At 43.8% G+C, this 14,719-nt stretch overlaps 1 protein-coding gene across 2 annotated transcripts in view; it reads right to left on the reverse strand.

Moving 5' to 3' along the window:
- Positions 1-392: 392 nt before the first annotated feature.
- flnba (filamin B a) overlaps positions 393-14,719 on the reverse strand; it is a 103,770-nt gene continuing 89,443 nt past the window's right edge. For both annotated transcript variants that reach the window (XM_045705699.1, XM_045705698.1), the window contains 8 exons: positions 11,292-11,558; positions 11,034-11,171; positions 9,908-10,023; positions 7,660-7,792; positions 6,681-6,857; positions 4,231-4,449; positions 3,927-4,130; positions 393-1,778 (listed from right to left, as the gene is read on the reverse strand). In XM_045705699.1, coding sequence (XP_045561655.1) covers positions 1,591-1,778; positions 3,927-4,130; positions 4,231-4,449; positions 6,681-6,857; positions 7,660-7,792; positions 9,908-10,023; positions 11,034-11,171; positions 11,292-11,558 — 1,442 coding nt within the window. In that variant the 3' untranslated portion in view covers positions 393-1,590. The remainder of the gene's footprint in view (positions 1,779-3,926; positions 4,131-4,230; positions 4,450-6,680; positions 6,858-7,659; positions 7,793-9,907; positions 10,024-11,033; positions 11,172-11,291; positions 11,559-14,719) is intronic.

Below are 14,719 nucleotides of genomic sequence, written 5' to 3' on the forward strand. Positions count from 1 at the left end.
GCCAGTGACAATCTCAATTTAAACCATTTCAAATTCAGGCTGCAACAACAAAATGTGGAAAAAGTGAATGGGTGTGACTACTTCCTGATATGATGAACTCTGTTCTACATCACCATGTCCTTATACAGTCCATCTTAATACTCATTACCGTATTGTCAATGCTTGGAATACTCCGGAAGTTTCCTTGTCTCTCTAATAGGAGATTTGTCAATACACCACATGCAGCTTATTTTAAATGATCAAATGTACATAAATTCTGGGCATGTATTCTCACATTATGCCACCCAATAACTAACAAGAGGGGGGAAAAAAAGCTTTTGTCATTTTAACTTTCATCCCTTGTGTATCAAAACAAGCACTGATTAAATAAAATAACAGACAGGCATCAGAAGTACAAATACATATTTTATTCTCAGAAGTTATTGCTGAAGATACAGGTTATAAAAGGACAGGGATTGGCAAAGTCCTCGAGACAGATGGTTTTCGGTAAGAGAAGATTTGACGTACAGATGAAGTTAAAAATGCTAATTGAAAAGCTGAACAGAAACTAATCAGATTACTACAAAGTCCAACGTTAAGAGAGTAGACTACCATGTCATTCAGTTGCATCTCTTTTCCTGTTGACCTACATTACATCGTTATAATGCGTAAGACTTAGGAACAACAGCTAAACCAAGAACATATCTGAATATGACAGTACAAACCCAGGACACTCCAGCTTTTGCAGAGCACATTTAACTCATCATACATAAAGACAGACCTCAGTCTAGTCCAAAAAAAAAAACACAAAACAGCAGTTTGTAGAAACAGAACAATTAGGGATTGATCGAGTAGTAACCTTGTGCAGCAGTTAGCATGGTTGGACCTGGAATCATAAGATCACATCTCTAGTGTTGCTGTACAATCTCATAACCACAACCATCAGTAGTAAACAAAACAAAAATACTTAGTCTTGACTTAATCATTTGGGCTCTGTTAACTGGTTTGACATATTTAGTTGATAACAAAATCAATTCACTTAACCTATATTATGAAATATTGTTGAGTGCAAATTGTTCCATTCGTAATAACTACAGGGTGTATTAAAGGGGTTTTGTGTTTAAACAAATATGGAGTTCCTCTCCTCCAGGACAGTCTGGCAGACAGACGGGACAGAGGACAGTCTGGCAGACAGACGGGACAGAGGACAGTCTGGCAGACGGGACAGAGGACAGTCTGGCAGACAGACGGGACAGAGGACAGTCTGGCAGACAGACGGGACAGAGGACAGTCTGGCAGACGGGACAGAGGACAGTCTGGCAGACGGGACAGAGGACAGTCTGGCAGACGGGACAGAGGACAGTCTGGCAGACGGGACAGAGGACAGTCTGGCAGACGGGACAGAGGACAGTCTGGCAGACGGGACAGAGGACAGTCTGGCAGACGGGACAGAGGACAGTCTGGCAGACAGACGGGACAGAGGACAGTCTGGCAGACAGACGGGACAGAGGACAGAGGTGAATAGAGGACAATAAAGCATACACTATTCCTAACGCAGTATTGGTCAAAGTAGTGCACTACAGAGGGAATAGGGTGCCATTTGGGGCTTCTCTAGGGAACACTGACATGGAAGGGGGAGCCGGGGACGTGATCTTCGCCCCACTTGACAGCCAGGACGTAGCTGCCTTTCTCCTTGAGGATATAGGAGACATTGTACTGCATGTTACCCATGTGTTTCACTGATACCTCCTCACAGGGGATGTGAGGGCCGTGGACTCCCACCAGCAGCATGTTCTTACCTACAGGACACAGGAAACATGATTTATTTGTTGATTAACTGATGGGAGCCAAAGCAGCCGTTTCCCAGAAGCCATGTAACAAAGCAACATCGGAATGCTCTACCACACAGCATTACAGATGGAAAGGGATCACACAGTAGTATAATGACAACGTTAATAACAGAGATAATACAGTAACCACATTCTAACCTAAACCTAGAAGACAAACAAGTCTGTCATCTTGTTTCTGTCAGGTTGAGTTAAGCTCCCGGTAAACTAATGTTACCTACTACTAATAGGAATAATAACAAATAATAACAACAATAACAATAACAGCAGGAAGAATAGAAATAATGATAATAGGAATAATAAACAATAATAAAAAAAAATCATAAGAGCAGGAATAATAAAAGTAATAATAGGAATAATAATGATAATAGGAATAATAATGATAATAGGAATAATAATGATAATAGGAATAATGATAATAGGAATAATGATAATAGGAATAATGATAATAGGAATAATAATGATAATAGGAATAATGATAATAGGAATAATGATAATAGGAATAATAATGATAATAGGAATAATAATGATAATAGGAATAATAATGATAATAGGAATAATGATAATAGGAATAATGATAGGAATAATGATAGGAATAATGATAGGAATAATGATAGGAATAATGATAGGAATAATGATAGGAATAATAATAGGAATAATAATAGGAATAATAATGATAGGAATAATAATGATAATAGGAATAATAATGATAATAGGAATAATGATAATAGGAATAATGATAATAGGAATAATGATAATAGGAATAATGATAATAGGAATAATGATAATAGGAATAATGATAATAGGAATAATGATAATAGGAATAATGATAATAGGAATAATGATAATAGGAATAATGATAATAGGAATAATGATAATAGGAATAATAATGATAATAGGAATAATAATGATAATAGGAATAATAATGATAATAGGAATAATGATAATAGGAATAATAATGATAATAGGAATAATGATAATAGGAATAATAATGATAATAGGAATAATAATGATAATAGGAATAATGATAATAGGAATAATGATAATAGGAATAATGATAATAGGAATAATGATAATAGGAATAATGATAATAGGAATAATAATGATAATAGGAATAATAATGATAATAGGAGTAATAATGATAATAGGAATAATGATAATAGGAATAATGATAATAGGAATAATGATAATAGGAATAATAATGATAATAGGAATAATGATAATAGGAATAATAATGATAATAGGAATAATAATGATAATAGGAATAATGATAATAGGAATAATAATGATAATAGGAATAATAATGATAATAGGAATAATGATAATAGGAATAATAATGATAATAGGAATAATGATAATAGGAATAATAATGATAATAGGAATAATAATGATAATAGGAGTAATAATGATAATAGGAATAATAATGATAATAGGAGTAATAATGATAATAGGAATAATAATGATAATAGGAGTAATAATGATAATAGGAATAATGATAATAGGAATAATGATAATAGGAATAATGATAATAGGAATAATAATGATAATAGGAATAATGATAATAGGAATAATAATGATAATAGGAATAATGATAATAGGAATAATAATGATAATAGGAATAATGATAATAGGAATAATAATGATAATAGGAATAATAATGATAATAGGAGTAATAATGATAATAGGAATAATGATAATAGGAATAATGATAATAGGAATAATGATAATAGGAATAATAATGATAATAGGAATAATGATAATAGGAATAATAATGATAATAGGAATAATGATAATAGGAATAATAATGATAATAGGAATAATGATAATAGGAATAATAATGATAATAGGAATAATGATAATAGGAATAATAATGATAATAGGAATAATGATAATAGGAATAATAATGATAATAGGAATAATAATGATAATAGGAATAATGATAATAGGAATAATAATGATAATAGGAATAATGATAATAGGAATAATAATGATAATAGGAATAATAGGAGTAATAATGATAAATAATAGGAGCAGGAAGGAATAATGATAATAATAAACTTAAGGACCAAAGTCGCTTTGAGTAATAAAATGTCTCCTTACCAGCCTTGCTGCAGTCGACGGAGAAGCTGGTCCTCTGGCCCATGTAGGCCTTGCTGAGGCCTGGGCCGCGGGTGGCCACCTTACTGGCGTCGGAGGCAGAACGAGGCAGTGCGCTCTGGGAATTTGTACTGGATGATTTGGTTACCGACTCCACCATCAAGGAGGAAGTCTCACTGGCATTACTCACATTCACCAGGCGCTGACCTGAGAGGAGGGAAGAGATTGACTCAAGTCAATAACCTGTGTCCCTGGTAAAGAAAAAGTAGTGCACTCCATAGGGAATAGGGTTCTACTGCAGACCTACCTGTGACTTTGGCCTTGAAGGGGCTGCCAGTGATGTGGTTGGGTCCTCCGTATTTGATAGAAACCAGGTAGCTCCCAGGTGCCATGGGAGTGTATTGGACCTTGTATCCCTCTGGACACTCCTGGCAGTCCATCTTGACCTTGGAGGGGCCCTCAATAGTCACCGCCAGGGCACCGGGGCCCGCCTTGGTGTTGTTGATGATGAACTCTGACTGCTGGCCTAGAGACAAGACAGAGGAAGAGAGAGGGTTAAGGTAGGTTTAGGACAGGGTTGGAGCAGAATCCTGCCCGCGGGGGGGGTTTGAGTATTGGTTTGGACAAGGTTAAAGGAAACTCAAGTCCAAGTCCAAGTCCCAGTCTGTTTAGTAGATCCAGCCATATGCCACAGTCCAAAATGAATGGAAAAGATAAGCAACCTTTCCTTTAGGATCTGGAACTACCATTATAACCATGTGAGACTCACCCACACGCCAATGATTTAACCTCATCCACACGCCAATGATTTAACCTCATCCACACGCCAATGATTTAACCTCATCCACACGCCAATGATTTAACCTCACCCACACGCCAATGATTTAACCTCACCCACACGCCAATGATTTAACCTCACCCACACGCCAATGATTTAACCTCACCCACACGCCAATGATTTAACCTCACCCACACGCCAATGATTTAACCTCACCCACACGCCAATGATTTAACCTCACCCACACGCCAATGATTTAACCTCATCCACACGCCAATGATTTAACCTCATCCACACGCCAATGATTTAACCTCATCCACACGCCAATGATTTAACCTCATCCACACGCCAATGATTTAACCTCATCCACACGCCAATGATTTAACCTCACCAGCCATGTGACAGACATATGTACTGTACTGAAACCAGAAGAACAGATATAAACCCGTCTCTGATCGGTCTGCTCACTAAACATAAAATATATAAATCTGTCTGACACTGATCTACAGTAGGTATACATCAGACCTGAGTTAAGTACAATTTGACATATTTGAAATACTTTCTGCTTCACATGCCAGATGAGCTAGGTTTGCACATTTGTGACCATTCTATTGTTTTTAATTCTGCCAGTCTACAGCTTAATTACTTGAAATGATTTAGAACAGTATTTTAACCCAGGTCTTGTCTGCTTCCCAAATGGTGTCCTTTTCCCTACATAGTGCACTACTACCACCACCTACAAAAGTAGTGCACTATATAAGGAATCTGTATGCTGGGAGATCAGGCCACCATAAAGACCTGATTTATGTTTCCTCCATAAGCCTGTTCTTCTTCACCACCATTCAAACACTACAGCTCTCTTAAAAAAAACATTGGCTGCATTTCAAAATGGCACCATATTCCCGACATAGTACACTACTGTTGTAGGAAATAGGGTACCGTGTGGGACACGACCCACATATGTTATCCAGACCTCTGGCCTTTCCTACTCCATACTTTCATGCTCGTTATTGAAATCGGAGTATAAAATTGAGAATTTGTTTAATATGTTCTCTAGACATAACTTTCACATTGAATCATGGCAGTTTTTTTTATTTTTATAAACAGATTATGTCTCAGATTGTTAGTGAATGCATCACTCGGTTTTTCAGTGTCACGGGCTCCGGTCAAAAGTAGTGCACTAAATAGGGTGTCGTTTGGGTTGCACCCTCTCACTGGGATAGAGACAGAAACAGGAAGGACTATGATACACCCCAGACAGTAACATAATGCTGTTGGTAACACCAGTTTTATGGAGACACATTAATGCGTTACCAGGATGTGATGGTGTGTGTGCAGACAATTAAAACACAACTTAGAAAACCTGACAGAGCACATGTTAGGATCAGATCTATAGACAAATAAACTGGTAGCCTGATCCACATCTGATTATTAAAACTATTACCAGGGACGGACAGGAGAGAGTGAGCGAGCGGGACGGGAGAGAGAGAGCGGGACGGGAGGTTCTCAAGTCTAGCATGATCTGGTAAAGCCTGGTGTAGTCTAGCCTGCATGGGGCTTCTAAGGTGCAGGATACTGGAGGTATAACTATGGGTGGAGCAGTTTGAACTTGGGGTTGAGGACTGGGGATATTTACCAGTTACCATTTAGGTTATACTTCGGGAAAAACCCTTGCCCTAATTGGTCAGATCTTGTCTAATGCCAGTACAGATGTGAGTCCAATATGAAAGACCAGTAAGCTCAACGTGAGGTAGTACTGTAGTAGCAGCAACAGTAGAATATTTAACTAGGCAAGTCAGTTAAGAACAAATTCTTATTTACAATGACGGCCTAGGAACAGTGGGTTAACTGCCTTGTTCAGGGGCAGAACGACAGATGTTGTACCTTGTCAGCTCGGGGGATTCGATCCAGCAACCTTTTCGCTTACTAGAGTGACGAAAGGCTGTGTTAAGGTCAGAGTAACGTGGTAACAAGATCACCTGTGATCCCCCTCTCCAGTCCAGCTCCGTGTGCAGTGACCAGCCCAGCGTCTGCGCTCTGACCAGGCTCTCCCACCCGCACCTGGAAGGGACTACCGGGGATGTGACTGCCGTTGAACTTAACGTCGATGGAGTGGAGCCCGTTCTCACGCGGGATGAACCTGATAGCATACTTATCTGGAGGGAGAAGGAACAGATAAACGGTTTAATCAACACTCTGAATAAGGGATTTGGAGCGACACATATACTGAGCATTCAGAAAGTATACCCCTTGGACTTATTCCACATTACATGGTGTATCAGTACACCTAGACAAAGTGTAATTAATAACTTTATGCTTAAAGGGATATTCAATGTCTGCCTTATATAAATTTGTAAGTCGCTCTGGATAAGAGCGTCTGCTAAATGACGTAAATGTTATATATTTATACCCATCTACCAATAGGTGCCCTTTGCGAGGCGTTGGAAAACCTCCCTGGTCTTTGTGGTGGAATCTGTTTAAAGTTCACTGCTCGACTGAGGGACCTTACAGATAATTGTATGTGTGGGGGAACAGAGATGAGGTAGTCATTCAAAAATCATGTTAAACACTATTATTGCACAGACTGAGTCCATGCAACTTATTATGTGATTTGTTCAGCACATTTTTACTCATGAACTTATTTAGCTTTACCATAACAAAGGGGTTGAATAATTACTTATTAAATCAAGACACTTCAGCTTGATGTCTAATTAATTCTTAAACATTTCTAAAAACATAATTCCACTTTGATATTATGGGCAGGCCAGTGTCAACAATCTGAATTTAATTCATTTCAAATTCAGGCTGTAACAAAATGTGGAAAAAGTCAAGGGGTGTGAATACTTTCTAAAGGCAGTGTAACCCAACGCCTCGGCGGACACCGGGGGGGGGGGGAGGAACGCCTCGGCGGACACCGGGGGGGGGGGGAGGAACGCCCTTCCCCTTGGGAAACCTCACCCTGCTCTAGTTGAGACACAGCACATTCCTCCAGAGCTCCGGAAGGCGAGTGGGCCTTGGCATCGATGGTTCCCTTGGCACCGTTCAGATGTACCGCAAAGGATGCTGGGTGGTTTACCTTGAGGCCAGACTCCTGGAGGCAGCCAATCGACAGGTTAGTAAAGCCCCTCCCAAATGTTCTACACACCCAGTCAGAGGGAGTGTCCCATGGAGAACCAATCATCAGCGCAGGTCTGATTGGTCAGCCAAGGCTGTGGCTTGCATTGCCACTTCAGAGCCAAGAATACATGACTATTATAAATTGTATCCAACATTTTGGTTACCATTTTATAAAAATCAAGGTAATTCCCCCACGTTGGAGACAATCAGCTTGAGTTTTCCTACTGCACAGAATCTACAAATCACCCTGCACTCTAAACAACTCCTCATTCAATGCTCTTTACATTCCAACCAAGATGAAATGCTGCCACAGGAGCTTGTTCAGGATGACCCTCTGGGCTGGGGAGAGACTCGCTTCTTAACACTTCTTAACACTTCTTAACACTTCTTAACACTTCTTAACACTTCTTAACACTTCTTAACACTTCTTAACACTTCTTAACACTTCTTAACACTTCTTAGGATCTGATAACCACCTTTGTATTTGACCTGTGCTCAGCTTGGACCAGCTAACGCATAGAGAGGTGGACCTGAGTCCAATTAGGTACTCTACTGTAGACAGGACAGGTCTATAGGGTCAGGACAGGAGACATCAGGAGACATGACAGGGTCAGGAGACATGACAGGAGACATGACAGGGTCAGGAGACATGACAGGAGACATGACAGGGTCAGGAGACATGACAGGGGACATGACAGGGTCAGGAGACATGACAGGGGACATCAGGGTCAGGAGACATGACAGGGGACATCAGGGTCAGGAGACATGACAGGGGACATCAGGGTCAGGAGACATGACAGGGGACATCAGGGTCAGGAGACATGACAGGGGACATCAGGGTCAGGAGACATGACAGGGGACATCAGGGTCAGGACAGGTCTATAGGGACAGGAGACTACAGGACATCAGGGTCAGGAGACAGGACAGGGGACATCAGGGTCAGGACAGGTCTATAGGGACAGGAGACTACAGGACAGGGGACATCAGGGTCAGGAGACAGGACAGGGGACATCAGGAGATATCAGTGTCAGGACAGGTCTATAGGGACAGGACATCAGGAGATAACAGGGTCAGGAAAGGGGACAGAACTAAAATCAAGTTACTAAAAAGGTTGTAGAAGACTAAACCAGGTCAGATTAAGTTGGGGAGGGTTGGGTCTTCCTCTCTCTGCATTAGCCAACCAAGCAGAGAGCCAGAAGGATGATGATGCTGTTAAAAGCCTTTAACTGAAACACAAGAGAAACACCAGAGTCCCACACCAGTTTGAAGGATGTCCCGCAGCTATTTCACAACAACGGAATTAAAGCTCACACTATTTGGACAGTTCCCAATAGATGGTACATAGATACTGCAGCTCACAGAAAACGGCTTGGCTTACTAGGTGGGAACTATCAAAATCAAGTGACAAATTAAAATATTGGATTTCTCTCGGTGTGCGTGTGCACTCTAACGCTGCGTGTGAGTACATGGGGTATGTGTTTAACCTGTGTACGTCTGTATAAAGAGCACCTGGTATCTCCAACAGGAAGTTGGCTTTATAAAAAATAAAAAACGGTTTAAGTGCTATTGTTGATCATTTACAGGCAACAGGTCCGGTCCATAGTCCTTACGTGGTACCATGTCATATGTCTTCATCACCCAGCTGAGACCTTTAGTGAAGGCAGAACGATACTCCCTGATCTGTAACACAGCCTAGCTCATCTGGTCTCTACAGATCATACTGGTGACGCTTCATTCAAAATACGAGGAGAAGGGTTTAGAAACATACAATAGTTATTAAAACCCGTTATCCAATCTGACTGAAAGATATTACAGCTGAGGGGCTGACCGTTAACCTTACATCTCCATTCAATCTATTTTAAGTCGACGTAACAATTCCAGGCGAGAGCGAGAGAGAGAGCGAGAGAGAGCGAGAGAGAGCGAGAGAGAGCGAGAGAGAGCGAGAGAGAGCGAGAGAGAGCGAGAGAGAGCGAGAGAGAGCGAGAGAGAGCGAGAGAGAGAGCGGATCTCACTAATGAACGGGTGTTAGGAGTTAACAGAATAGCTGCGGACATGGCGTCGGTGTGGGTATGTTTCTTTCGTGTCTCACCTGAAGACTAGCAACAGTGAGACGGCGGGCGTCGTCCGTAGGCGCCATGACTGGCACAAGGTACGGGCTGTCTGGGACGTGTTCCTCGTTGAACTTCACAGACACCTCGTAGTCACCTGTGGAGAAAGATGTGTGTTGACAAATCGTTCTGGTACTGTCCGGACCATGGCTGTCTGAAATCTGGCTTGTCCACTACCTACTGTGTACTAATCGTACCACATACTATTTACATAATTTAGTAAAAACCAGATGCAGTAAGCAACACATTTCAGCATGCTAGGCTCTTCCTACTGAGAATATCAACTCTGTAGGATTCTTCCTAGGTTCTGGCCTTTCTAGGGAGTTTTTCCTAGCCACCGTGCTTCTACATCCTGCATTGCTTTCTGTTTTGGGGGGTTTTAGGCTGGGTTTCTGTACAGCACTTTGAGATATCAGCTGATGTAAGAAGGACTTTATAAATACATTTGATGTGATTAGGCTGGCCTATAGGGAGGTCAGAGACCTGGCCTATAGGGAGGTCAGAGACCTGGCCTATAGGGAGGTCAGAGACCTGGCCCTGTGGTGCCAGGACAACAACATCTCCCTCAACATGATCAAGACTACAGGAAAAGGAGGCCCAAACAGGCCCCCATTCTCATCGACGGGGCTGTAGTGGAGCGGGTTTAGAGTTCCAAGTTACTTGGCGTCCACATCACCAACAAACTAACACGGTCCAAGCACGCCAAGACAGCTGTGAAGCGGGCACGACAAACACCCCCCCCAGGAGACTGAGGAGATTAGTATTCAGCGCATGTTGTCAAACATGTGGATCTCGATAAGACGATTCTCTTCCTCAATAGCGTGCAGTGAATTCTACTACAAGCTGGAATGGGTATAACATCCTGGCATTTAAAGCATTCTCAATTTTAAATTCACGTACTATAAAACGTTACTTATTCACATATCCAAAATGTCTACTATTTAGAAAGCAAGTACAAGTACACAGCCAGTTATACTACTACCTTGACCCATTCAACTACACCTTCAGATATTTTGTAAAAACAACAGGACGTAAATATACAGTAAAAACATTTTTAAACTACGTGCTGGACAGATAGTTGACAGTGACCAGGTGCTGTGTCCCTACCAGGCTCCTGAGCTACGTAAGACACCTCACAGGATCCATCCTTCCTGTCTTCAAAGGAGATCTCAGCTCTGCTGGGTCCCTCTACAGCGACCGACAGGCCACCGGCACCAGCCTCGCGTGTCCAGATACTAAACTCAGCTTGGAGGAAAAAGGAGACATCGTCATCAATATTATAGAGAGGAATCATTCGCCCCCGTATGGAGAGAGATGTGATGAAGGTATATTTTCGGGATCTGGGAGACGGATAGAGATCTCTACCTGGTACTCCACACTCAGCCTTCTCCAGGCCTGGCCCACCGGCCCTGACTTTCCCAGCCCCTCCCTCTCCCAGGGGCCCCACAGTGAACTGGAAGGGGCTCCCGGGAATGTGCTGGTCCCTGTATTTCACATCCACCGTGTGAATTCCCATCTCATGGGGAACAAAGCGTACGCAGTAGGTGCTGGGTCCCACTGCCTCCATGTCTGCCTTCTCTGTGGTGCCAGAGGGACTGGTTACCTGGGCTGTCACGTCATGGATGTCCATCTCTGGCAGGGGCAGAGAGGGGCAGAGAGGAGAGAGGGGCAGAGAGGAGAGAGGGGCAGAGAGGAGAGAGGGGCAGAGAGGAGAGAGGGGCAGAGAGGAGAGAGGGGCAGAGAGGAGAGAGGGGCAGAGGGGAGAGAGGGGCAGAGAGGAGAGAGGGGCAGAGGGGAGAGAGGGGCAGAGGGGGAGATGTATTAGTCCACAGCAGGAAAAAAAAAACAGGAGAGTCTCTCCCCCTCCCTCCCAGTGGGCTCTCCCCCTCCCTCCCAGTCTCTCCCAGTCTCTCCCCCTCCCTCCCAGTGCTCTCCCCCTCCCTCACAGTCTCTCCCAGTCTCTCCCCCTCCCTCCCAGTCTCTCCCCCTCCCTCACAGTGCTCTCCCAGTCTCTCCCCCTCCCTCACAGTCTCTCCCAGTCTCTCCCCCTCCCTCACAGTCTCTCCCAGTCTCTCCCCCTCCCTCCCAGTCTCTCCCCCTCCCCCCTCCCTCCCAGTGTGCCTCTCCCCCTCCCTCCCAGTGTGCCTCTCCCCCTCCCTCCCAGTGTGCTCTCCCCCTCCCTCCCAGTTGGGCTCTCCCAGTCTCTCCCCCTCCCTCACAGTCTCTCCCAGTCTCTCCCCCTCCCTCACAGTCTCTCCCAGTCTCTCCCCCTCCCTCACAGTCTCTCCCAGTCTCTCCCCCTCCCTCACAGTCTCTCCCAGTCTCTCCCCCTCCCTCACAGTCTCTCCCAGTCTCTCCCCCTCCCTCACAGTCTCTCCCCCTCCCCTCACAGTCTCTCCCAGTCTCTCCCCCTCCCTCAGTCTCTCCCAGTCTCTCCCCCTCCCTCACAGTCTCTCCCAGTCTCTCCCCCTCCCTCACAGTCTCTCCCAGTCTCTCCCCCTCCCTCACAGTCTCTCCCAGTCTCTCCCCCTCCCTCACAGTCTCTCCCCTCCCTCCTTGGTGCATGTGAAGCCACCACCACACACACACACACACACACACACACACACACACACACACACACACACACACACACACGTGACATGCTGTGATGATGGAGTGCGCGTTCATGCTGCCAACCTCGCCAATCCGAAAGCCCAGTGCTATCAACGCACCCTCCAACCCTGTGGGCCTCGCCAGCGGGGTAGCAGCGCTCCACATGCCCACCGCCCTGCACCGTACCAAGGTAGTAGCAGTGGAGTCCCTGCCTAGAACCAGGGTAACAGAGGTCCTCCACATGCCCGGGGCCCTGCCCAGTACCAGACCAGACAGCCTGGATACCACCCTGCCTCTAGGGGACCCACGGCTCCCCAGCCACACAGAACAGTGGGAGCGACATATAGGAGATACACCATAGAGGATTTCCCGGGATAGAGCTAGAAGGAACCACGTCACTATGGAAGAGGAAGAGAAGACAGGGATAAGAGGACCAGGGAGAAGGAAAGAGAAGACAGGGATAAGAGGACCAGGGAGAAGGAAAGAGAAGACAGGGATAAGAGGACCAGGGAGAAGGAAAGAGAAGACAGGGATAAGAGGACCAGGTACAGGAAATGGCAACAGAAAGGGGCCCCAGTACAGGAAATAGTAACAGAGAGGGGCCCCAGTACAGGAAATAGCAACAGAGAGGGGCCCCGGTACAGGAAATAGCAACAGAGAGGGGCCCCGGTACAGGAAATAGCAACAGAGAGGGGCCCCGGTACAGGAAATAGCAACAGAGAGGGGCCCCGGTACAGGAAATAGCAACAGAGAGGGGCCCCGGTACAGGAAGTAGTAACAGAAAAATAAACATGAAATACAAAAGTAGATGAAATAGCAAAGTAGGATGAAGAAAGCTAAGGACCCATGTAGAATAGGGGCCTCAGTAGTATAGGGAACCCAGTGACCCCCCTCAAATAAAATAACTGTTGGTTGAGTCCACACCCAGAGTACGACATCATCAAAACGCTCCAGTGAATGGACGTCCACGACATGGGGAATATAACCCTGCTGTCTTCAATATGTTATCATCCAGCCCATCCTACTACCTCGGGATAGCCAGCAGTAAATCCTCCACTGTCCAATACTTATTCTACAGCGTTGGCCCAACCATCCATCAGTATGGCCTATACAAACATGGATGAGCGTGTGGCCTCAGAGCCACTATTAGAGAGAAGGGAGGGAGTGAGGGGGGGCTGGCAGGCTTCACACTCCATGACCTGTCCTAACATGGCTGCCCCAAGTGACAAGTCTTATAAACAAGAAAATGTTTTCCCAGAGGTCTGTGTTTCATAAATGCACTCGAAAGAGCCGTTTCTTTCTACTGTACTGTGGGGAGATTACACGTAAATGTGTGTATTGTAGACATACCCTAATATTTCTGTCCATGTGGTTTCAGTTATAGCAGACAAAGTTTTTCCAAAGTCCTTGCTACCTCGGCATGAGGCTGAACAGCCGACAAGCCTTGCCGTCAACATACAGTTATGATAACTCAGCTTCATTTAAACTTTTAAAAATGACCCACAATGAGAATACTTTTGTCTCAACATCAATAGATGGAAAAATGGAGTAAAATATATGTCTGTTATAAAACAGGGCGGTAATCTATTCTACAGGTTATAAAACAGGGCGGTAATCTATTCTACAGGTTATAAACAGGGCGGTAATCTATTCTACAGGTTATAAACAAGGGCGGTAATCTATTCTACAGGTTATAAAACAGGGCGGTAATCTATTCTACAGGTTATAAACAGGGCGGTAATCTATTCTACAGGTTATAAAACAGGGCGGTAATCTATTCTACAGGTTATAAACAGGGCGGTAATCTATTCTACAGGTTATAAAACAGGGCGGTAATCTATTCTACAGGTTATAAACAGGGCGGTAATCTATTCTACAGGTTATAAACAGGGCGGTAATCTATTCTACAGGTTATAAACAGGGCGGTAATCTATTCTACAGGTTATAAACAGGGCGGTAATCTATTCTACAGGTTATAAACACGGCGGTAATCTATTCTACAGGTTATAAACACGGCGGTAATCTATTCTACAGGTTATAAACACGGCGGTAATCTATTCTACAGGTTATAAACAGGGCGGTAATCTATTCTACAGGTTATAAACAGGGCGGTAATCTATTCTACAGGTTATAAACAGGGCGGTAATCTATTCTACAGGTTATAAACAGGGCGGTAATCTATTCTACAGGTTATAAAC

This window comes from Salmo salar, chromosome ssa22 (assembly GCF_905237065.1).
Source record: "Salmo salar chromosome ssa22, Ssal_v3.1, whole genome shotgun sequence".
Lineage (NCBI taxonomy): Eukaryota > Metazoa > Chordata > Actinopteri > Salmoniformes > Salmonidae > Salmo > Salmo salar.